General features: G+C 38.8%; 1 protein-coding gene and 1 long non-coding RNA gene across 2 annotated transcripts in view; one reads left to right on the top strand and one right to left on the bottom strand.

Moving 5' to 3' along the window:
• Positions 1-165: 165 nt before the first annotated feature.
• Positions 166-24,289, bottom strand: LOC148419055 (uncharacterized). Its single transcript, XR_015866514.1, has 3 exons — positions 24,121-24,289; positions 2,762-2,855; positions 166-1,097 (listed from the first exon to the last, which is right to left on the bottom strand). It is a non-coding gene; the product is annotated as an uncharacterized LOC148419055 (long non-coding RNA).
• Positions 7,018-25,481, top strand: part of cpne5b (copine Vb) — an 81,509-nt gene continuing 63,045 nt past the window's right edge. The window contains exon 1 of the mRNA XM_088422429.1: positions 7,018-7,468. Coding sequence (XP_088278555.1) covers positions 7,350-7,468 — 119 coding nt within the window. The 5' untranslated portion in view covers positions 7,018-7,349. The remainder of the gene's footprint in view (positions 7,469-25,481) is intronic.

Below are 25,481 nucleotides of genomic sequence, written 5' to 3'. Positions count from 1 at the left end.
GTGCATAAGCAACACAGAAACATAAGAGTTTTGTCTTTTTTTCTGACTCAAAATTGAGTGATTTTTAACCCAACTGAGTGCCTTATCCTATTAAAAATAAAGAAATAATCAGACCGACAAGTTTCATATTTTTTCTGTTTTATTCTGCAATTTTCCCTTTAAAGCTTTTCATTAATTTGAACAATAAATTACACAAATAAAATATGCAAATAACGGCGCACTGAAAAAGTCAGAATACAGTTTAAGAACATGAACAAACAAACAAGCAGTCCATTTCGATATTCACTTTTTCTTCTTCGGTTCTTTTCTCGTTAGTTTCATCTTCTTCCATGGAAGAAAGTTATAGGAAACCAGTGCCGTGAGAAGGTATGTGGCCATGCCAGTGTAACCTCCCAGTACCAAACACAGCGGCTGCATCAACACAAACAGACAGAAGACGTTCACGGAAGCCCGCTCGTCCAGCTCGATCCGATCCGACTTGGTGGCGTTCATCACGGCGAAAAAGTACATGAGAGCCACCCCTGGATAGAAAGCCAGCTCCACCATGGTGCTAAGGACAAGTAAGAAAAACTTTGGGGCATGTGAGATGCCAACACAGAAATGGAGAAGTTCAATGAAACACTCACCGGTCAAAAAATTGGATTCACTCTGAAAAATACCTGCGAAGCGTGAAGGTGGATCAAAAAGCAGACTTAGACCTTTGAGCCGTCATGCTATCACAACAGCGGTCCGTCAAACATTACCCACCTTTCGTCTTATCATTTTTATGAGCATTCTTGATATGTGTCACCGGCAAAACACGCCAGAATATTGGAAGATTACTTATCGAAAATTTAGTCGACTGCATTTCGGAAATGAATGAAACTGGTTCACACTGAGAGAGGAGATTGTCAGCTTTTATTCTTGCTGGGAAATAGCTGGAGCCAAATACGGTTAACACATCAGTATAATCAAAACACAGAGATGCGTATTCTTTGGTCACATTTTGATGACATACAGCGATAAGCAGGGAAACGATAAAATGTCAGAAAAACATGATTCCATTACCTACTGTTGAGTCAACCGTAGGTGTCAAACTCAAGTCACGGGGGCCAGATCTGGACCGCCACATAAAAAAAAAAATAAAAACATATGAATATAATATAAAATCCAATGTCATAAGCACTCACACTAGATCAAGTCCATCCTAGTGACACCATCCTAGTGACATCGACCAATAGCAGACCAGCATCTTAGTGACGCATTGCAGCGCAGGCAGTTTGACGTGACCAGAAAATAAGAGTAATTACCTAAAAACGTCTGAAGAGGGAGGCAAAACAACATAACCACAGCCAACCCCACAGGTCATGACGTAAAGCACAAGCGTCAAACTCAAGGCCTGGGGGCCAGATCCGGCCCTCCACATCATTTTTTTGTGGCCCGCGAAATGCTGATTTGACTTCAAGTTTCGGGCTAAAATAGCAAATTTGCAAGTTGTCTTTAACTTTTAAAAATCTGTGGAGAAAACACAAGCATTCACAATCAGTTTTTGCCGGCCTCTGATTTCAAAACTTGGTGCATGTTTTACAAAAGCATTTAAAAAAGATTTGACTTCACAATCATATCGGCCCTCTGACAGAAACTAGAACTACAATGTGGCCCATAAAATAAATGAGTTTGACACCCCGGCCGTAAAGCATGAAAAATGCCGTTCAGAGGGTACGAAAAACGGTATTCTACTTCGTCACGTGAAAAAAAACGTAAGCCAGGGGCGCCTTTACCGGGGGTCCACTGTACTTAGTTATCTTATCACTCTCTAAAAGCAAGTCCAATTTTTGACTGAAATACTACCAGAGGGATAAAAATAAAAACTGCTGATTTGAGCTACCGTCATCATTTTACATAAATAGTTTCCACTTGTACTTCAGCATTATAACTCATCATCAGCAAACATCTTCAAACTATTCTCCATGCAGCAAGAAAAGTTTGAGAGGGTAGATTCAGTAGTGGTGAAGTTTTGACTCGTAAATGTTGAATCCGGACTCCCCGATTAGTTTTTACACGTCAGTAGCTGTTATTCTTCACTCCCCCGACATCACCCTGCTTAAATGTGCACTGCTGCAGTCTGCGGGAGCACCGGGCCCCCAGCCAGTCAATCAGTCTCATCACCTCCCATAAATATTGCATGCATGCTGTGCGTGAGCGTATTTCCCTTCTGTTTGCTTGCCAGTCACTGAGTAATCATTCAGAAAAAGCTCTTCTTTCATGTTAGCCACCTCAGGAGACGTTTGATTCCGGATTAAACAACAACACCACAGAGCGGGATTACACCCGGGGGTGGCGGAGATGGGTTGTGTGGCCCCATTGAAGGCAGATTTAGACAACCCCGTGTTTGCATCGTATGCCACCACGGAGGCTGGACGTCAAGCAACTTGGACACAGCAGTGAGTTTTAGTCAAATTCCAATGACAAGTCGCCTTTGAGACGTACTTCTTGAAAAGAAACTTCTTAAGTATACAGTGTGAATGACAAAATGACATCGGACTGTTTTAGTCCATCACTACATTTTTTGTGCGAAAACAAGGCTTGAAAATGGAAGATTTGTGGAAAAACTATACTACCCTTGTTTTATTTACCGAAAAAATTGCGTTTGACAAAGTATCCATTTAAACACACTGGGTTTGAACCCAGAACCTTAGAACTTTGGGATCAGATGATCTCACCCATAGGTGAGAGTCCTCAAGGGCCAGTAGGGTTTTCAAAGCCCCTTTTTCAAACATACCTGGTTCAAATGATGAGGATCATTTTCAAGTTCCTGTAGAGCTTGCTGATCATGTAACAGAGTTTGCGACCTAGGACACCAGCTCAGTGCAGCTCTTGAAATAAGAAAAAAGAATACACAATGGTGTGTGAGGCCTCCGTTTCTCAGTTTCTCAAAGCACATTTTCATATAACATTGAGTGAAAAAATATTCATTTGAAAAAAAAATGATTACATGTCCTGTTCTGGGGGTAAGATGCTTTTTGTTTAGATTGAATTTTAGTCATGTTTTGTCCTTGCGTCAGTGTCTTGTTTTGTTTGATTGTCCGATCAGCTTCCACAACATATTGTCTCTTGTCCAGGTGCTCCTTGTCTTGTCAGTTTGACTTGCATTGAGTTCCCTGCTTTCTTTCAGTCTTTGACGGATCGTTATTGTAGGCCCCTGCCTTATTTTTCGTATGTTGAATGCTTTCTTGATTTTCAGTCTTGTTTCATATAATTTGGCAGTAAGTTATTTTCAATTTTGGTTTGTTAATTTGGGGTGTTGGACGTTGTTGATTTTGCATTTTAGCTACTGTATACCAAGTGCTATGTTTTCTATCGTTTTTTTTTTGTTTAATTAAATGGCGTTTCGGAGGAACTCCCTGACCCCAAGCTCCCCTGCATTTGGATCCTTAACCAGCGTGTCTAAACGTGACAGTACAGTTTCAGAAATGCTAAATGAATTTTACAATTCTCAGTAAACATTTACCTGTGTGTAAAAAAAAATACTTGAGGAAGCAACTCACAATGTTCAGGTTGGAAAATGACCACTCTATGTCCTGAGGAAATCCTCATAAATTCATTATATTTGGAACTGCTCACAGTTCCTGCCACCATAATTTAAAATAATTTAGGGCCATTTAAGTGTGCCATTTGGCCTATATGCAAGCCGTTATGTCACAGGGTATATTGTTTCATGAATCATCAATATGAATAAGTTTGTATGTTCTCATGTTGGTAGTACCTTTTAACTAGTACCTTGCATGTCAACTTTTATTAGATGGATTATTTCAATTTTTATCACACAAAAATATGATAACTTTCAAACACTGTATTTGAGTAAAACTACTTTTGCTTTTTGAATATTTTAGGTAGTTTTTCTTGAACGTGCATCCTTCCTGAGAGCTTAGAGTTGATTACAAGAACACCACGCATCCCCTGACGGATGAGCAGCTTCGTTAACAACATCCTCAGCTACAAAATTAAGTTTGACAACCAAACACGCCTGACATCAAATTTCCCGCCTCTGAATGTGTGCCTCACTCTGGTAAAAATATCAGCTTTTGGAAATGCTTTCTTGTGTCTGTGCAGTACCCTCCGAAGATTATTTGCCCAAAATGTTACATGTCATCATTTGGGATTGTTAGTGCCATAGATGATAGGATTTACATGTTGAAGTTGTTAAAATAACCGCATTTTAATGCAGTGTATCTTGCTTGACATGACATTCATCCGTTTTTGTCCTTCGAAAAAGACGGTATTTTTGGGCTGCATGACGCAAGAAAACCTAAACACAGTAATTAGCGCTCACAAAGCTGCAGGAAGGAGGAAATCGGACAGAGATGGAGGGAAGGGGCCATTTGAATCCCCGACGGTGTTATTAATGTCAGCGCCAGCACAAAGCATTGACCACCTCCTGTGCCTTCCCCATTGGATAGCGCAAAAGCATTTAAAGGAAGAATCCGGCATTTTGTTGATCTCGAAGATCGATTTCACAACAAGATTGAGATTGGTGATTCCCTTTAAGAATTGCAATCTACATGTTGATCTTTGCTTCCATTGTAATAAGCTGACAATTGCTTTAATTATGAGTTGATTACAGTATACATATATATATATATATATATATATATATATATATATATATATACACTGTATACACACATCTGCTATTCTGAGGGTCTCTTTTTTTTCTGTCCCGCTAGCCCACTCTTTGGAAGCATCGCATGAATCCACACATCCACATTAAACCATCCAAATACACGAATCAAGGGAAAAGATACGCACGCGAGCATGTGTGTATTTCTTTATGGGTTGTTCAGTGACGTGTGAGAAGATGCGTTGTTTTTATGTGTGCGTATACGTGCATGTGTGTGTTGCTGACGTTAAGCTGGAGGGCTGTGTGGGCAGAGGTATCCTCTGCTGGCATAAATTGATTTCCAGAATCCAGACAACTATAGCAGCTTTTTGCAGGAAAGCCGTATGCTTCTCCATCCATTGAGTGAAAACTGTGCAAAGCTGTGTGTGACTGCGAGTGCAAATGCGTGTATGTGTGTGTACATGTCAGCAAGAAAAGAAGCTGGAGAAGCGAGACAGTACGGATGTGTGCTCTCTGCTGCCATATTAAACCAAAAATGCCAGCTGCGCTCTTGGTCGTCCTTCAAATGTGATGTTTTCCCCGTGAGATTGCAAGTGAGTGAGTTAACAAAGGCTACATACAGACTGACTGCCTCCATTTGGGAAGTGTGCTTAGCCCAATATGACAAACCCATCTCATTGTTGGCAGGCACATGCACCAGTTCTGCATATTTATCACCACGGTTTGCCAAAGTCTATGCAGCAAACAACTGGCTAATGATGGATGCGTGCCATAAATATGTAATTGCCCTTCGTGTAATTAATATTGATTTTAGTTCAGCGTGCTTGAACATATTTCAATCGGTAACTACACTTGTTAAAACTGCATGGTCATGTCTCCTCTGGCCCTATTATGGAACAACGTGAGCTGTTTTGAGTTCATGGCCATCACGATGAAGAGACTTTAGACAGGTCTGATTGCCTGGATCAGTTCAGCAGATATTAGGAGGTTCTAATGTCACAATTAGCTAGTCAGTCCCAGGGTGTTCTTAGCTGCCCAATATTTACGGTATTTACTTCAATGAAGTGTTGGTATCGCACTCCCCCATCCAATTTTCAAAGTATTGACATTTTGACTGCTTTTTTTGGTTAATTTAATAGTTTTTTTCCCATGATGCATTTAAGATGAGTCACTTATACACAAATTAGGGATTTTACCTGGATTTCAGCAGGTATCAGCAAGTCTAATTCAATGTTTGTTGATGGCAGCAGCACAACATTTTCTTTGTAATTTAGGAGCAAATTGATTGGAACATGAATTAACTTTTTGCTAGATGATGTTATAGTGATAAGGGGTGTATGCCTTTTGCCTTGTTATTCCATCCTTGTTTGTTAAGTTTTATTTCATTTACGCTTTGTCATGTCATGTCATGTCAACACAATTCTTCGGCAGATGAATGCACCAGATGACCCTACAAATGTAGCTGCAAAATTTAACAAATGAGACATGGATGGCACAGCAAGCGCCAATAAGTAGTGAAGTGGTTGAAAAACAGGTTCTGCCAATACCAGCGTGTAGCTGTTTTTCTTACGTCAACATTTTTTACATTTACCGTGTTAACACACCTTGAACAAATACTGGTACATGCTGTATACGTTTAAGTGAGATAACTTGTGCATTTTCCATCAATAACAACCCATTTTAAAAAATGAATTTACTAACTTTTTCCTTTTTACTTTAATTATCAATTTCTGCATATCTGTGATAATATGAGGTGCTCATACATTTGTTTAATGTTTGTTCACAATCATAACGCCCTTGTGTGGGAAACCATTAAGTATGTGACCCAAGACAGAAATGAATTTGACGGTCTTGGTATCGGTCATATGTGTCACACCCCAGTTCTTGAGGGCCGGTATCATGCGTGTTTTCCGGTTTTCCCTCCCCAACATCCCTGATTCACATGATTGGCTCATTAGCAAGCATTTGAATCAGGTGTGCATGAGAGAGTGGGTATGAAAACATGCATACCGGCCGTTGAGGACTGGAGTTCGACACTTGTGGTATAGGTGATAAATTCTTGTCTTTTAAATACTTGCTGATTGATGATTGGCACCCAAATCCTGATCAAATAAAAGAACTATAATTTAAAATAAAATAAAATAAAATAAACTGCTGAACACAATTTCGATGGAGATCAAAAAATTTGCAAGATTCTAATTGATTTCCACCATGGTGCCGGCTACTGTCTCTGTGGAATTCCCTTTAGAGCATCAACAAAGTAATATCCTTGCTATTGTGTTATCTTTTTTGTGCAAAACTCGTGCAAGAAATCCGTGCGTAACCGAATCAGTGCGCACACTCGCATCGCGGCAGCGGTGAGCTTTGGGCAGGGTCGCCAACACTTCAGCGTGATTCATTGAGGGAGGAGAACGATACGTTTGAGTGCATCTGCTGCCTTTCCACTCCACATGCTCCACTGTGCACACGGAGCAGGAGAAGAAGAGGCTTCATCTCAACGCGCCATCACTCTGCCAAACTTCCCCGGCTGCATGGACACATAAGCAAGTGCGCGTCTGCCTCCGCGGGTGTTGACCGGCACATTTCCTCACCTCCATCTCCAGACTCTGAAGTGGCTGCCTCACCGGGTCGGACCGGAGGCCACCCGGTCTCTGATCTGGTCTCCGGAGTCGCCGGAGACTCGGCGCGCTCCATCGGGGCCCGGCTGTGCGCCTCCCGGATCAGACCGGAGCCGCCGCGCGCTCTCGAGATGGACGTGATGGACAGGGAAGTCATGGACAAGCTGGAGGACATGTCTTCCGTGTACGACTTTGACCCCATCACCGGCAACATTCCCGCCACCAAGGTGGAAGTCACCGTCTCTTGCAGGTGAGTCTCACCCGCTGGTGGGGGCGCAAAGTTGCCGCACCCATTCGCGTACTTTTGCCCTTTTTTTTTTGGTGTTTTTCCAAAAGTATTTTCCTCAACAAGTTACGTGATTTTAATGCGATGCATTTTACGCATTTCCAACGGTGTAACAATTGAATCGAATCTTACTGTTCTCTATCATACAGACATTATAGCAAACAATTAAACAGATTGAAGTCAGAACAGAAACGTAACACTTGTTCTGTTAGAATAAATAGTCACCCAATTTTGCTTTCAGTATCTAAAGGGTTTACAAAGTCAAGGCTTTCAAACGCCCTCTCAGACTTTCACGCACACGCATGCACTCACACATCGTTCCATGCTTAGTTTTTAGCTTGTTGAGGCATTCAAGCGAGCCACTTTGAGCTCCGTGTGCATTATTGATGTACTGTGACATACATAAAGCTCTGCAACATCTCTCAGCAAAGAGTGATTTAAAATAAAAAGCACTCATTTTAATTAGCAGACAGACCTGCTGCACTGATGGGAAAAAAAGAGAGTGGATCAAAACTGCAAGATGTTTGATTTTGAATGTATCATTTCTGATTACAGAATTAACCACTATTCAGATACATTATGAGTGCCATTCATTCGGGATTACTCTTTTTTTGTGGGAATCTGTGATTGTGAGATGGAGCGAAAAGGTGATATGCCTATATGAGGAAAGCAGATTTTGCTGCTGGAATCCCACTTTTTAGTGATGAATAAGTCATATGCTTTCATGGTGTTTGAAACATACTGTCACCTACTGGGTGTGGGGGTGCTGTGGAGGAGTGCAGGCAAGTGTGCAGGAGCAGAAAGAAATATAAAGGCAAAACAAAGATACAGAGTAGCAAGATCAAAAATATTTAATTAAAAAAGCTCCAACAAGGAAGACCTGTCAAATTTATTTTAAATGGGTCAAATCTAGTTGTGGCAACCAATTCTTTGGTTAAAACTATTGATTTACAATGATAGAATAATTGTGTTTTCCACCAATTGGTGAGCAACATAAATTGGTCATTTTGACAAAGATATTACGCAATTCGCCCCCACCCCTCTCACAAAAAGCCAATTATAGGGAAGCCATAGTTTAATAGTCAGTTACAGTTGTGACAATTAGAATGTTGAATTCATCTACCATGGTTGTGTTGATGAATATGAGGGGACCCCCCCCCCCCCTACATATATATATATATATATATATATATATATATATATATATATATATATATATATATATATATATATATATATATATATATATATATATATATATATATATATATATATATATAATATGGCCAACAGGTTGATGAGGGAGGGCCACGGCCACCCCTGACCACCATGTAGCTCCGCCCCCGAGCATGCGATGGTGAAGACATTAAAAACAGACTGGAGATACATTAACAAGGGGCACAAGAAAACGCCACATGAAAACAACATGAAACAAAACTCAATCCACTCAAAAAAAATGCAAAAGTGAACAAAAACGCCTATCCTTACATATACAGTACTTAGTCGCGGGTGGCCTTGCCCTACCTGCCCATTCTTGACATAGCGCCTTGAATCACAGCTGAATAAAAGTGTCGCTGCAGTGTGTCATTCAAAATGGCCTTTGTGCCAATGTTGTATGAGTCATATTTGTGAAGAATGGAGGCTTCCTGCGCATTTGTGTCATGTTCCTGGGAAGCTCTGCAAGCATGATGATAGCTATTCGCTCTTTTGCTTAATACCCCCTATTACTAATTACACCCTCTGCTTTTGGCAACATGTTATTATCAGCACTGGTGACAGAGAAAGAGGGTGGACAGGGGATAAGTAAAGTAAGTGAAATAATAGTTGCAATTTATTGGTCTTCAAGCCAGGGATGATGTGCAGCATGTGGTGTTCATTTCACGTCCTGGATTATATTCTTATTATAGTAAATGCTGTTTTCTTCTAATAGCGGAAATCGGCCCATAATACAAAGTCAAAATTCAGAAATATTAGTTCAAGACAAAAGTACTTTTTGTATTTCATCTTATCCTCCTGATCCGAATGCACTCGAGGTCAGCTTTGAGCGGTCAAACCCCAAATCATGTGTGAAATCACGCAAGTCATCGGATCAGTAGCAACCCTGACCGCAAGTTATGAATCTGCTAGAGGGTATTTGTTTGCTATAAAATTGACCATAGCTCCTGCGCGCACCTCAAATTAGCTGTCAGCTACAATTGCATGCATGTGCTTTACAGCCATTGCCTCCCTCTCGCTCTCACTTTGCTCGTTGTATGTTTTCGTACATGTATCCAGTGATGTGACGTTCACACAAAGGAAATCGAGTCTTTGTAAAGATCCCCACACACACGTACACACACATGCACCCCGCTTCCACACATCCACCCACACCATTCACTTCTGTCATCTTAACAGACTGCATTAGCACCATTCAGTTGTAAGTACGGTTTAAGCAAAAAAAAAAGAGGCAGACTGGAGAAGGAATGGAGAGAAGCTAGAAAGGTGGAGCGGAAGAGCTTCCACAGAGCTCATGATTATTCTAGCATGAGTCGCTACAGGCTATCTTTTGATAGCTTTTTGACTTCTAGTCAGAAAGGATCATCCATAAAACTTCCACCGAAACGTCACCCAAAATAACGACTTGGAATTGAATAGTTATGAATGAAAGAATGAATAATTTATGTCATTTTCATTCATGAGAGATGTGAGTCCAAGAGATTTATTTTTGAACTTCCACAAGTCATTTGTGATGCCTATATTTGTTTTAGTAAATTCTGGAAGCATGGGAACACCCTCATGTAATGCTATGGGTATGCTCAACGACAGCCTGTGGCATTCTGGGAGGAAATGCTCCAAGTACGTTTTGATGTATTGACACCTACGTTTGAATGTATTTGCAAGATATGATCAAATGTATTTAAAAATACCTTTGAAAATACCCTTGAATGTTCTTGTAATTCTATGGAGTGTACTCAACAACAAATGCTATATTTTTAGCGTTTAGCCTACACACAACTATGTATCTTGCGAATGCTTTCAACTCTATTTGGAAATGCCTTTGAACGTATTTGAAAGTACAGTACATGAAAATACATTTGAAAAAGTTTGTAATAAAAAAAATATGTATATATTCCATATTAGCGGCTCCACACCTTCGTAGCAAATTCTGTAAACACATGACATTTTTTTTTTATGTGCCATGGGACCAATTTGCTGTCTTGGGATATGTTTGTCAACAAGCTTCGCATTCAAGTTGATACAGTGCGAATGCAAAGCAGAGCCAATTAAGCCATTACTAGAATGGATTATCCTTTTCTGGAGCGTGACACCCAATCACAAGCAAACTCCTTGGGATTCTGAAGATTGATCTTGTAGCTGATAAATCTGACTCTAATTGGGGGATTGTGCTCGTCACGTTTTAATGATATGGGAAACCGTTCCTGGTCTTGAGCACCGTGTTTCCCCAAGGGGGGTCACATGGAAATTCTCGACTTGTTTCCTTCATGCAAGCTTCACGCAGCTTTGATTACATTCCTGTGCTAAATATCTGGATGGTCCGCATTTGCATAGAGATTTGAGTTTATGAGAAGGCTGGTTTCCGCCTCGGATAGGTGCTTTTATGAATCTGGGACGGATATGAAAGCATTGCGCTCAGTGTAGAAAAGCCCCGGGGAGAGCCACAGCCAAGCTTATCATCACTCTCATCCCCCTCACTCGCTTTCACGTCACATCTCTTTAGGTTAGCGCACTTCTGATGGGAATATTTCCTGCACCACAACGCGACCTCTGCTTCTAATTAACCATACAGAGATATGTATGCACCCCAACTATCTACAGTAAATCTGAAAAGTGACATTTGAAAAGCAACAAATCTGCTGCTGATCCGTGGAATCACTCAACGCTCACAATATTAGGAACACCTGCACATACCAATGAAATCCAGTCGAAAAAAAGCTTTTAGTTCTCCCGAGGGGAAATTTCAATTGTGATTGAGAGAGGCAAAACAATAATATTGTACTTGTTTTCTTTTGTGCCTTACACTGGTGTACAAATGCACTTTATCATTCTGAGAGGTTTGTTTAAAATGTCATTTGACTCATTAAATCTACAAGAACAAGTCAACCTTCTACTTTTTTTTTTGTTCCTTTTCTTGACAAGAATTAATAGATGCATTTCAGTGCCGAACATGGTTCAGTGTTAAAAAGATGGAGTGTGTGAAGTGGCCAGACACCTTTCACACCTGCTACACTGAAGCCAGTGCACCCTCCACTTTCTTCACTGGGGGGCTTCACCACATACACTTCAGTGATCGCACCTCCCCTTTTTTTTTATCTCCATCCTCCTCTCATCTTTCTGATCAGAGAATGTTTCAGTTATGTTCTTCCTGCACTGAACTGTAGTTGCTGCAGCAACACTCCTGTACAAAGGCAACACAAAGCTTCCCTATTAAATATGAATGCACATTTTCTACTTGTTCTGTTTCTCCTCAATTGTTCCCACAAGATGTACATACAGCGCCATCCTTTATAGGGCAAGGAATGATGTTTGTGGCCCAATTCAAACGCCACACTTTTTGTGGATCATATTTACTGTATCTCAGGTAAACAACAGAATATACTAATCACATGACGGATTAATAGATGCATACAAGTCTAATTTTTCTTTCTTTCTTTCTTTCTTTCTTTCTTTCTTTCTTTCTTTCTTTCTTTCTTTCTTTCTTTCTTTCTTTCTTTCTTTCTTTCTTTCTTTCTTTCTTTCTTTCTTTCTTTCTAAATGTTAGGCTTTATGAGCACCTAAAATGATCATTTAACTTTTTTAAAGATTAAATCTTTTACACTCAGATTAAATATATTATTCCCTTGCCACTTTACACTTCACTTTTTCCAGCTTTTTGCTTTTTTCAAAGGATCGTCACTTTACAGCAGTGCACGATGCACTGCAACAATACCACACTCAGTCCGCTGTGGAGTCTGAAGCAGTCCAATGGCCCTACTACACAATCTTGTTCAAATGAAGGCTCTTTTGCTTAAAACAATATCACTGCGCTTCTCCATCTGGCACTCCTTAGGGCTTTTTGGCAAGAGTTCTACACAACTCTCAGGCTGTGCGCTTGTGCCTGACAAACGTGTGGAACTTACATGTGAGGGAGGGGTCGTGTGTGGATAGATTGAACAGAGTGACAACACAGACTGAGGCTGGCCCTTTAAGAACATTAGCAATGCAATGTGGGAATGGACGCCAAGAGTAGGAGGAGTGGAAGTAGCGCTCCGTGCTGCGGCGAGAGTTGAGTGTGCAGCCCTCGCTGCGCGCAAGTGCACTTTGCTATGTGTTGAACCAGAAAGTTTGTGCCCAAAAAAAGACTGTTAAACCTCCATACTAAATTTAGAAGATCACTGGGCGTGGGAGAGATAGGTAGTGAGGGTTTTACTAAACACATTTCATTCATTGATTCATGTACGTACAATGTTCGTGGGGTGGGGGTTGTGGAATTCACTTTTTGCAGTGGGTTTTTGGTCCCCATTAATCGCAAAAAACGAAGGAACACTGCCTTTCAATTTTACTTTTGAAGTTATTAAATGTACATTTTATGGTGGTTGATCCAAGCAAAAACCCATTACAACCGGCAAAACGCTACAAATACAGAAATGAGGCAGACAAACAAATGACAAAAATCAAACACATAAAAAACATGCAGGAAAAACAAAATAGAAGCAAACTGACAACAAAACAAGTGCAAATAAAACCACCAAAACACCTGCATGCAATGCAAAGACATTAAAAGAAAACATGGATGAAAACATGACATGGAAGCAATGCAGAAAAAAAATGCAAATATACAAAAATGACATGGGTGCAACAAAACAAAAGCAAAACAAATGCAAAAAAATAAAAAACTGCAATGACAAAATATGCTTCAAGTTGACGCCACACCAGAAGGTGGAATCGATTGGCCAGTCAGTCACACCACAGCAGTCCAAAAGGAACAGTTTGTGATCAAAAGTTGACAAACACTGACACCCTTACATAAGACATACAACTTGAACTAAATGTACTTATAAAACTTCCTGCATCAGATTTTCCTGTGTCTTTCTTGTTTGCTACGAAACATCCATTATGATAATACAGAAAGATGCTGATTCTTATGAAGGGTTTTGCATCCCCTAATCCCCCTCCCGGGTCTGTCAGTAACACTGTTCAGCTGTCAGTGTCTTCACGCTTCAACGTTAATCTGCTCTATGAAGAAATTGTCTCCTATCTATCAAATCTTCGGCTTACACTATCTCTTACTGCACGTTAAGGCACAGCAATTGAACAGAAAGAAGTTGCTGTTTAGGAAGACGAGGTGGGGGAGTATTGATTGCGGGGACTTAAAGAGAGGTCGAAAAGGTTTTGATCAATGTTCTTTCCCTGACAAACACCAGCCAAGGAAACAGCCAAACTCAAAATCCCAGTCTACAGCCTGTTTATGTGTTTTGCTGTATTCTCCATTTTGTCTCAGCAAGACAACAAAGCTAATAGTATCGCACCCAAGCATGAGACTTCAGTAGATGTCCCCAGCTGAGCACACTTAGTAAGGTAGCTCCATTGAGTCAAAGAATATAGACCAAAACCAAATGTCTGTCAACCGCATTACATTAAAAGCCACAAGAGTTAAAACATGGGGAAAAAGTAGCAGCTTATAGTCTGGAATTGATGGTTTAACAGTTTTACCTTGATTTCAGTTCAGTTCTGATGGTAAAAGCTTGACCATAATTTGGTAGTTTTTGCTTAGGGTGCCCCCCACAGGACAGGTATGGCAACTGCATTTAAAACTGTGCACTCCTTTCTTTCAAGGCTTAAAAAACAAGATGGCAGGCTTAGTCATAAGTGAGTTGACTATGAGCCTGTTAGTTTGGGATTTTCAAAAAATTATTTGACATATTAATATTATTTCCATCTTAAAACTTATCAACCTATCCAGAAATCCCTAACCTGGCTCCTGATTTCCTTGCTTGAACAAACAAATGGTGAGTCAATTCATCTAAAGACTGCTAGCACTTGCGCATGCCTTTGTGAATTTAAAACCAATTTAGAGGCACTTTTTTGACAAAAAGTAGTAGATTACACTTCAGTACAGTTAAAAAGCAAAGAAAAGCTCCCCGCCTCTCTTAATTAATTCTCTTTAATTGATTTTAATGGTGTCTGCCCACATGCAGCTTACATGCTGTCATTGTTTTGTCAAGTCTGTCACTTTCTAGCCAATTATGCCAAGCTTCCACTGAGATATTGTGTCCATGTGGAGGGTGCCACACATACTGTACATTGCTTTAATCACTTGAGACAAGTGGCTAGATTGATATGATATGACAACTCCCTTAATTTTGACACCGCTTGCAATCGCGTGAAGACAATGCAAATGTCATCGAGCATCTTGTAGTGAGCCGGGCATGACTGGCTTGGACCTATTCTGAGCCCGTGCAGCTATTTCAGCTTTGGCTATGTGCCCCTCTACGCAGGATGAGATGATTGGGCAAGATGGTCCCTGTGGTACGGCAAAGCTGGATATGTGTGAAAAAATGTGTGGGTGAGATGAGTGAATTTGATTATGGAGCCGCTTACACCCAAAGGGGAAATGGATCATGGATGACATGGAAAAAAAGTGTGTTTATGTGTGTTGGTGTATTGCTTCCTCTACTTATTACATTCATAAAGATGTAATTTTATTTATGATGGCTTATAAGAGTTATTGTTGAATTCAATCAAACTGGTGTAAATACATTTCCCTCTCCCATGTATTGAAACGCCAAGGACATATTCAGCTCTTTTTCATTCAAGTTAAGTTTTATGTCCATATTTATTTAATTCTGGACAGGAATGTATAGTTTTGCTGGTGATTTCACCATGTTTGCACTCTATGATGTGACATTTGTCTTTTGGACACATTTATGGTCTTCTGAGGAAGAATTCCGCAGACAGCAATTTTCTCCTGCCCTTTTTCTCGCTGCCATGAGATTGGAAACCACCATTTGAGCTCTTACTACTATAGTGATCGGTGACCAGCTCTACTCATGCCTCATAAAAAAACTCATTTCAATTCCATGTTTACATGTGCTGCATACCGACACCCTTCACTTGTGCTATACTGTATGAGCATACTGTAGAGTGGATATCGAACAAGAATGCACCAAATGTTTATCGGCTCCCTGCACGGAGAAAGTGCTTGCGCTAATGGAAGAGGACAGCAGTTGCCATGGAAATAAGCAAATTGTATTAAATCATAACATATGGTGGTTCATCCATTTAAAAATATCTACCGCCCCTGTTACACTCATTAAGAACTCTTTCCCAGTACATAAACTTGTCCAGGTCTTTTACAGTACACTGTAAAACAAATCGGCACATATGCTATTTGCTATTGATTTTTACTGATATTTATTTTCAAAGGTTATTGTTTTGCTCGACATCTAGTTCTATGACTCACTGCATATTGCAGCAGGGTAAATCAAATCACAATGTGCCCTAGTGAGACAATCGTCTTTGTTTTAGCCTCAGATTAGACCACAAAAGTCTTTTAAAAATGATTAAGTGGTGAGTATTTCAGAAAACTATGCTGCGAAATTGTCAATGAATTCTGTCATCAGTAGGCTATTTTATTTCATAAAAAAACAAATGTCATACACTGTGATATGCCATGAGCATTTTTCAATCACTTGAAAACATTGCGTGAATGCATTCATCATATGTTACTCTAGCTTTGTTTTTTTTATTATTTTGTCATTTTCTTTCTCTCTAACCCTATAAATTACCATTCCGTTTCTTCTGCATTTCTTGACTGATTCAAACCATTTGGACTTCAACGTGTTCCAAATTTTTTGTGCAGTAAGGGCTAAAACCTTGGACACGCCTTCTCGTTCAATATATATATATATATATATATATATATATATATATATATATATATATATATATATATATATATATCAATATCACAGATTCTTGATGCACTTTATTGATCGTTTCCATTTGCACTTTTTGAAATCGACCCACTTTAGAAAAGTTGTTTTCACTCTGTACAAAAAAATCATTCATATTCATTATCCTTTTAATCTTGCAATCAAATAAAGCGGCCCTCTCTCACGAGCAGATTTTTTACTCGCCCCAGGGCACAGTTAACATTCTGTATGTTATTTTCATACCAAATTTTAAGGCTTCTTTCTCAAAATTGTATTCATGAATAAATTATATTCATGGCCGAAGCCATCAAAGCTTCTTTAAACCATTGTGAATTTTAGTATTACATGGAGTTCTGGGGTTGCTTTGTCACAGGTTGCCTTGAATCCATGCAGGGTACAATGAAATCTCAAAACCGATCTAGTTTTGAGTTATTTTAGCGTCCGTTGTTGGTATTCTCCCTTAAACGGAAAAATACCATCAATTTAGTCTAAAAATTCTGTAGAATATGCTGGTTACCTATATCGGCTACCAGCGAAGCACAATTAGCCATTCCCTTAATTGTACGACAACATTCACATCTGTCTGACGGCTGACCTCTGTTGTGTTGGCCAGCAGCACAATTTTCCCTGTTGGGACTTACAGGATCATCTTAAGCCTTCACGCCAGGCAGCGAGCTCACTGTGGCTGGCACACTGGCTTGGATTCTCCCAAGAGGAATTTCTGGCTTGAATAATTCAACAGCTGGTGGGAAGAACGACCCCGTTTAGGTCTGCCATCGATTTGACACTAAAGTCATGCCAGTATTACACTTGGACTTGATGTTGAATTGTTGATTTCGATTAAATTGCTGCATCGACGGTCGATGCTTAACTCATTCACTGTCGTTGATGGCTGTAGATGTTAACGATCAATTTTTGCTGGGCTGCCGGTGAACAATGTGATTCCTTCACTGCTATTAATATCGATACGAGGGAAACATATTTTAAGTGGGATCCCAGGGAAAATGAAATCCCTTGAAGATGAATTATGATTTTAATTCCATGTGCACAGAATGTTAAGAAAATTATTTATCAAGGGTAAGCTGCAGCAAGGATGACTGAGCAATAGGGCTGCGCGATAAATCGAATTAATTTGATTGATTTGTCATTTTAAAAATTGAAGATCTGAAAACGAGCCAAATTGTGAAATCAAGATTTTGCATAACTACCTAATTGTAGCATTTAAAGTCTATTTTATGTCCACTTTAGCAATTTTACTAATTGGACTTTAAAAAGTTGTATTCTTAAATTGGATTTTTTAATCAGTATTTTTATTTTGTCAGAATGTTTCGCACAGGGATTTTTTTTTCTTTTTAAATAAATCAAACCTGTAAATAAATGTTTGTAGGGTTTATTTCTTCCATTAAATTTGTAATCATCCAAACGATTCAAGCAAATTGAGATTTTATTTTTCGAGTGTATTACCCAGCACCTATTGTGCAAATATTTTGCAAGAATACAACATATTACGTACACTTATACTGCATACATTGTATTTTCCCATATACTCCCTCAATGATCACTCAGCACTGTAAATAAATCGAGCTTTCTCACTCTATTACTTCTTTTCAAACTTCTTTCCCAAGCTGCGCACGTTTGTTTATCATCTCACTCGCAGCTCCCATTTTTTCTCTTCTTTTGCTCCCTCGTTTTCATCTTACTCTGAATTATTATGCCAGCTCTGTCATCACTGTTGCCATGCACACCGCGACTTTCATTTTGTCACACTGACCTACTGTAGCTTTTTCCGGAAGGACGAGTGTGGATTCATAGTCTTTTTAGGTTCCACTCTTGCTTAAATGTCCTTGAGCGGAACGAGGTGCCTTTAGAGGCAAGCTGTTATTGCTGAATGAAAACATCATTGCTCAGTGAACATGTTACCTTCACACTTTTCCACCGAAATTGATGGGAAAAATGTGAACCGTTTGAAAACTTGGTCAAGAGGTTTCTTCATACAGTATATTCAATGGTGAGCAATGAGCATTAATTAGAAAATAATTCATGCTGACATTTTTCCTGTTGTATTTAATTATAATGCTGAACTTTTTGTTGTTATTTTTCTGCTGGGATATGCTAGAATATAAATCACAGTATTCTACTGGCTCTTAATGAGTCATGCAGTATCCATTGTGAACACTTGAACATTGTGACGAGCTGATTGCTTGAAAAGGTACTAAACTTAAATCAACAAAATTATTATTTTGTCTCTAATTATCCCCTTAACAATTATTTTTAATAAATATTATATACTTTCATACATACATTGGCATTTTTTTGTTGACCAAAATCGACCCCATTTACTCAGGGAACAACTATTCTTGCAAATGTCAAGGTCAAACGTCCAAATCAGAGGAGTTAATGCATGCGTGATGTTGTTGAGTGGTGAAATGTGTTTTTCAACGTATTGTCCAAGGAAATGTATTTAGTTATCAAATTAATTGTTGAAAACAGCTAGAAAAGTTTAGCATCCCTTTAAATGTCAACAACAATTCACTGACAAGGTGCAATTATGATCTTAGGTGATATAATATAATATTTGACACTTGAGATGAAAACGCATCAACGTTTATGACACTGCAGATGGTTTGAGTGTAATCACTTCATAGAAATGTGTCATATTGTGGATAAACGTGACCATTTAATGACAGTAAAGTATTCCTACTGTACACTCAACTAGGGTATTCTCCCAATAGGTAAAGCTCATCCTTGAACCTTAGAGAAAAGAGTCATGCTCCACCCACGGGCGCATCAGAATTACACCTTCATTGTGTCAACCTCTCACCCTCAATCTATACTTACATGCTTCCTCCATGTGCTGTGCCAAGGAACAAGGCGGTGGAGATATGAATAAATATTTGACACGCATGATGTAAAAACGAGCGAACACCGTCAAGGATCATTGAGAAAGAGCCGTGTCCTATACATTCAGTTCATTTATAATGTACTACGTGTCTTTATTGGCTAAGAGGCTGTGCGGTTGGAACCTTAGATTCTGTAAGCATAGATTTATGCACACTTTTAGTCTGGTCCAAGTCCCAAAATCACATCATCTCAATTTGCATGCCTCTTCAAACAGAAGCACTGATCCCTTGATATTTATTATCTCCTCCTCAGCTTGCACTGGCTGAGCAGAACAGTTAGAGTGGGAGAGGCGAGAGGAGGCTCCCGTTTGCTTAAAAGGAGCATCTGTCTAATTACCAGGCTTTTGCTGGTAGGGTTGCACTATATAAATAAAGTCTATTAACTTAGTGTCTTTCTAACTAGGGATTGGTTCCCCGGTAGGAGCAAAAGGAGCTATGTTATTCATGTTTATTTCTGATCTCATCCATAACAATTTCTCTTTGGACTGTCATATCTATCCCTCCTTCAACCTCCCTCTCTCACACGCATAGACTTTCCATGACACGTTTGTCTGTTCTTCTCCGCTTGTGATTGATTTTATGTTACGTTGCTGCTCTCTTCTCGCCATAATATTCTCTTGTATACAGACAATTGCTCGCGCATGTGGGGCATAACACAAGCGCACGCACGCACACTATGAATAGTCTTCGGCTGGAGCTTAGATCTTTTATTGAACCTCATTTACATCTGGGAAGTTTGTTTGAACCCCCTGTAGCATTGCCAGTCGATTGCATGAAACCAAAATGCAAATCTGATGACACATTTAGAAATGAAGTCTTGGAATTAGGGGTGTCAAAAGAACAGATTACTTAAGGTCTTTTTGTTTTTTGCAGTCACAGTTAAAGTGTCATTGTTATTTTTCATTGAATTAATCTAATTTCTAATCTTTACTTTTTTTTCTGTTAGATGAGTAGATCCGTTTTTATACATCAGGCTTCTTGTGCTTGAATTGGGTGTATGAAGACGTGAAAATGGAAGAGCAAGTGATTTGTCGGTCCGTTCAATAGTTCATTTAACTTTAAAAATGCCACAAGGGCATCTTTGATGAAGGCGGAGTGATATGCATGAAGTAGTTTGCCATACCGCATAAATGCAAAGCATCCAGCTGCAACTGCAGCGTATGTATATGATAAATTGTGTGTTATTCTGTAGTTTTTGGTAAGTTCACATATTTCTTTTCTTTCTTATGTGAAGCTCCATGTGCTAATATTATTTTTCATGAAAGCCTGCAAACAACTAAACAGTGTTTTTATGCACAGAAGTAACACTAGCCATTTGGCCACGAGGTGGTGTACCAACTACAATATATGTCAAGCTAGTTTTTGCATACATTTAGGTGATGCAACATTGTCACAGTTCCACTTTGACAAAAATGAATATTACTTTAGTTGCGTCACTCTTTTAAGATATACCTCGATTAAAGGGTAGAGTCTTTCTTCTTTGTGGTCTCTGCATGAAATGTACTAGCAACGGCCATCTTGAGATTGACAATCCCAGTTTCCCGGTCCAACAAATTCCATTCAATGTAGTTATTCCATTTAATGTAGTTATTGGCCTTGCGTCAAACAGAATACAAACCTTTTTATAACTTAAAAAGTTTCATCCAAGCCTCTGTACATTGCTGAGCATCGCATTTGATAACATTTGGGACAGTGAAGGGTTACCGTTGAATTTAGGGCAGGCCCGTTGTTGATGTGAGGTTGACGTGTTACAAAGCATACACTACAGGGGCACGCTCAGCACTGGGTAATAAAAGAATCACTTTGATGAGAATTTGTTTCAGCAGATCTGGTTGTGAATAGAAGAGCTCCTCCTGCTTGCCGGGTGCTTTTGTTTGAAGTGTGGGTTGAAGTCGTGTTATGCTTTTACCCCGCAAGAGGCCTTTTTGACATTGTGCATTGATGTGTATGTACAGTGACTGCCGGATTGTTAAAGTATATTTTGCCATGACAACAGTTTCTAGCGGGCTTCTTGTCTCATTAACATGACCTAATACCCTCACTGACATGGACCCATTACACACTTAGCCTTCTGTGCATGCAAGCCTTTCTCTCAAAACTGCGGCTGTCAATCAAGCTACAATTAGAACCATTTTCTTTTTAATTAGTTAATCATAAAATAAGTGGGAGAGAATTACTCCTCTCAGAATTGGATTTGATTGAGGTTGATTAATATCTTTGGTGAACAACTTAATATGATTTACAGAAATGCATTTTTTATGTCATTACCAAAAGCAATGAGCACTTATAGACAGCAGACTCCAGCCACACACTTTTAATAATACTATGTGAGTTTTTGAAGAAATCAGATTCAGGCTTTTTATTTATAAATGAATAAACAAACAAACACTGCATACTTTCATTTGCTGTGCTGTCGGTGTCATGGCGAGATAAACATATATCATTGTTGGCGTCCCTGGAAAGTGACAGAGGAGGTTTCTGGGCATATGTAATGGATTGCCTTTTGTACTTGAGAAAAAAAGCAACACATGCAAGGATGAACAAAAGATTTTATCTGTCTTTTTCTCTCTCTCTTTTTTTTTTTTTACATTTCCGTAGTTTGACTGTTTATCAATAAGTTTAATATTTTACATTAGTCAATGGCATAAAGTTACATTGAATACTTTGGCATTTGCATTTGACTGAGGATTCCACAAAATAACACCAGAAATGTTATTTTGAAGTGTAAGTGTAGCAACAGAATCATACACACATTTTAAGCTTATGAACATTCTTATTTTTGCTCATGTTTCACTTTTCCGCACAATGATGAAATAATTAAATGAGGCTGTCATGGTTGTTTGAACATTTTAGTTTAACACTAAATAATAGTTTTACGTCCTCACTGTCCATATTTTATTTAAATAATATTTCAACCTATGTTACTCAATAATGATTATTTCATCTTCATCTTTCAAGTCCTTTGACTTGAAATTTAGCATTAGTGAAGTTTCACTCGCGTTTTAGCGCCCTCTAGTGTTGTAGCCTCCTTAGCGCCTTGTGTAATTAGTATGCAGCCCTGCCTCCAGTTATGTTTTGTTCGATTCGTGAACTGTCACTAGCTGTTATTATCTTTAGATTAGATGCATACTTTATAGTGCTGTTGTGAAAAATTTTCCATTCGATTTTGACATCACTACGAATCCATCCAGCCATCTATTGTGATCTCTTTTCGATCATAACACACCCATGCTGGCCATAGGCGAGGGCGGTAAAGTATATTGACCGGTAAATCGAGAGCGTGGCCTTTTGGCTCAGCTTCTTTTTCACCACAACAGACCAATGAAAAAGACTGCAGATGATGCATCAATCCGCCTTTCAATCTCATGCTCGATTTTTCTGTCACTTGTGAACAAGACAACCAAGATACATAAACTCCTCCACTCGGGGCAGAATCTCTTCCCTTACCCAAAGAAGACCCTCCTCTCTTATCAGATGAGAATCCTGGCCAATAGTACATATTTAAAAAAAGAAATAATTCACCAAATTATGCCGTATGATAATTTCGCCCAGCAATAAGAAACGGAAATCTACATTCATGCTGTATGATCATCGTATCGAGATGTGAGCTCACACTGGCAAATATTGTACTCGGCAGACAGGCCAATAGATTGGAGAGAATTATCGTCACATGCATAGCACGAAGTCGCACCGTCAAATCCTTACTCTGTTCACCTCGGCGAACGCTTCCACACAATAAAAATACATTTGACATTTACCAACTCATACATCCCTGACTTTTCTGAGCGAGACAGAGAGAAAAAGACAATCTGCTTGCTTTTTTAAAGCAAATTTCATCACTGTTGCACAAATGAAAAATGAGACTAAATGAAAGGTCAAACGTTTACATGGCACCCATTGTCAGTAAAATTTTTAGATAAAGATCAGTTCGCTTTCATGAGAATTTATTCAATGCACGTTGGGACCAAGTACTGTATGGTTATACTTTTTTTTATGAAATTAAGAAAAGTAAGAGCACAGAAAGGGGTGTTACTTTATTTAGTTTTTTTTAAACCAGATACGAGATTCCATTTTTTTTTTTTACTTGCATAAACACTTAAATTCTCGTTTCAAGCTCCACTGATCCAAAAAACCCATTTGTCACACACAGGCACATTTCGGAGATTTTTTCTTTTGTAAAATGGACATATGACAAATAATGGCTGGTAATTTCACCTTTTAACTTGAAGCCTATGTGAGTTGGCAACATGATTTGTTTAGTGTAGTTCGGTTAGCTCTATGTAAGTAAATTATCACAATGAAAATGAATGAAAACGATTTAAATTATGAGCCAGAATGTGAACACAATGCAACATTCATTTTCTGTAGTGATTGGCCTTTACTTAAAAAAAAAAAAAAAAGTTAAAATACCTTGACAGCCTGTTAAAACATCTCTGCTAACTTTCTTCTTTATTCATACTTTTCCACATTTTGTTTTTATCATTTAGGGCTCTTTTTACATTGAGACGCAATTTAGATTTGCCACCAATGAAAGCAGTGCGTCTCCTTCCCTTTGTGTCCAACATCTTATTGATTCAGTAATTTTGGACAGTTTGCTGTTTTCTGCTTCTTTTTTTTTCTTGACAAGGAGCTAAATCACAGTGTGTTTGATCCATGAATTACATATTATACACAGTATGTTTCTATTCTAAAAACAAATGTAAAAGTATTTGTAACAAGTTTGCTGGTGCTCTTTTTCAATGAAATATTCAGTTTGATTTAAAAAGTAATAATATTGTAATACCATATCAAAATTGTAACTTACTGTTCTTCTTAATGTGATGTTCCTTAAGTACTCCGGATAATTAAAAAAAAGCTTACATTTCCACATGCTGTTTTTTCAATTTCTATATTTGCCTTCTTGTTGCCCAGAGGAAAGAAATGCATTAAATAGAGAAAAGATCAACTTTGAGTGACACTGATGAAAGGACACAGCACACAATTACAGGAACTGAAAGAGCAAATGAAACATGGCAGGAAGTGAAAGCGAAAAGACAGAAAGCAGCAGGCGATGGCATCTCAAGGAAGGGTTCTCATGTCAGAGTGGCGAAAAGCACGATGGGTAATCATGTAGGTAGGGTGCACACGGGCCTCGGGCAGGCATTATGAAAAGGTCAGGCCAGTAAAACAGAAGTGCAGTTCAGATGCAAGAAATTGAGGTGGATGGGGACACAGATTTTATTAGCAAATCTTCATACCATTGAAATCACAGACAGGCTGAAACTAGGGACTGTCACTATTGAATAGTTCATAAATAAGGAATGTTTGGCACCGACACAATTTGCCGATGCTAACTGGTCAGCAATCGCAATTAGCCTTAGCCTGTCCACTGAAAATGACGGAAATGATTGAAATGGTTATCACTTGAGCCCTTAGCAGCTGCAATGTCATTTTCAGTCAGCAGCCACTAACAAAGAGGAAAAAAGGGTGAATTTTGCTGCTTAGTTCATATTCCACAAACACAATTTTATTCAGAGTGCTGCGTTTAGACAAGTGGTGATTCATAAACATGTTGTCATGACAATTTTGGGGTTGACTACCCATTCAATTATCTTTTTTAATAAAGATTTTAACTCCTGCTTATGGTGTCTAAAAGCAATTAAAAGGACTAGGTAAATTTTATAAATGAACACCTATTTAAGTTGAACCATGTAGTTGAGTGAACCCAAGAGGCCGAGACAAAGATAAATAATGTAGTAAATACTACATATTATTATACACTATGAATTTTGCTGACTGAACAAAATTTAAAATTCGACTGCTTGTTTAATTAGGTATATATATATATATATATATATATATATATATATTATTTATTAAAAAAAGAAAAAAAAGATTTCAGGCCTATATGAGATAAGAAATATTTGTATGGGTAGAATTTCAGACTGCACATATGCACTGTTGTTTTTGAGTGTTGGGAGGGCAGAAATTGGGATGCTGACAATCAAGCTACTATTGTCCTTGACAGCAAAGCCTGCAATTTTCAGGGAGCTTGCAAACGATCTGAATTTGCAATTTGTGAATGGGTGTGTGTATTATACAATATTATGCAAATGCCACAAATTAGTAGCTTGATAATAACTACACTTTCTCTCAATCTTTAGATGTGTGACAGGAAAAAATCAT

The sequence above is a fragment of the Hippichthys cyanospilos genome, chromosome 9 (genome assembly GCF_059441005.1).
Source record: "Hippichthys cyanospilos isolate Australia breed blue-spotted pipefish chromosome 9, RoL_Hcya_1.0, whole genome shotgun sequence".
NCBI lineage: Eukaryota > Metazoa > Chordata > Actinopteri > Syngnathiformes > Syngnathidae > Hippichthys > Hippichthys cyanospilos.
The sequence above is the reverse complement of the archived record's forward strand: the minus strand, read 5'-3'. Positions and strand labels throughout refer to the sequence as shown.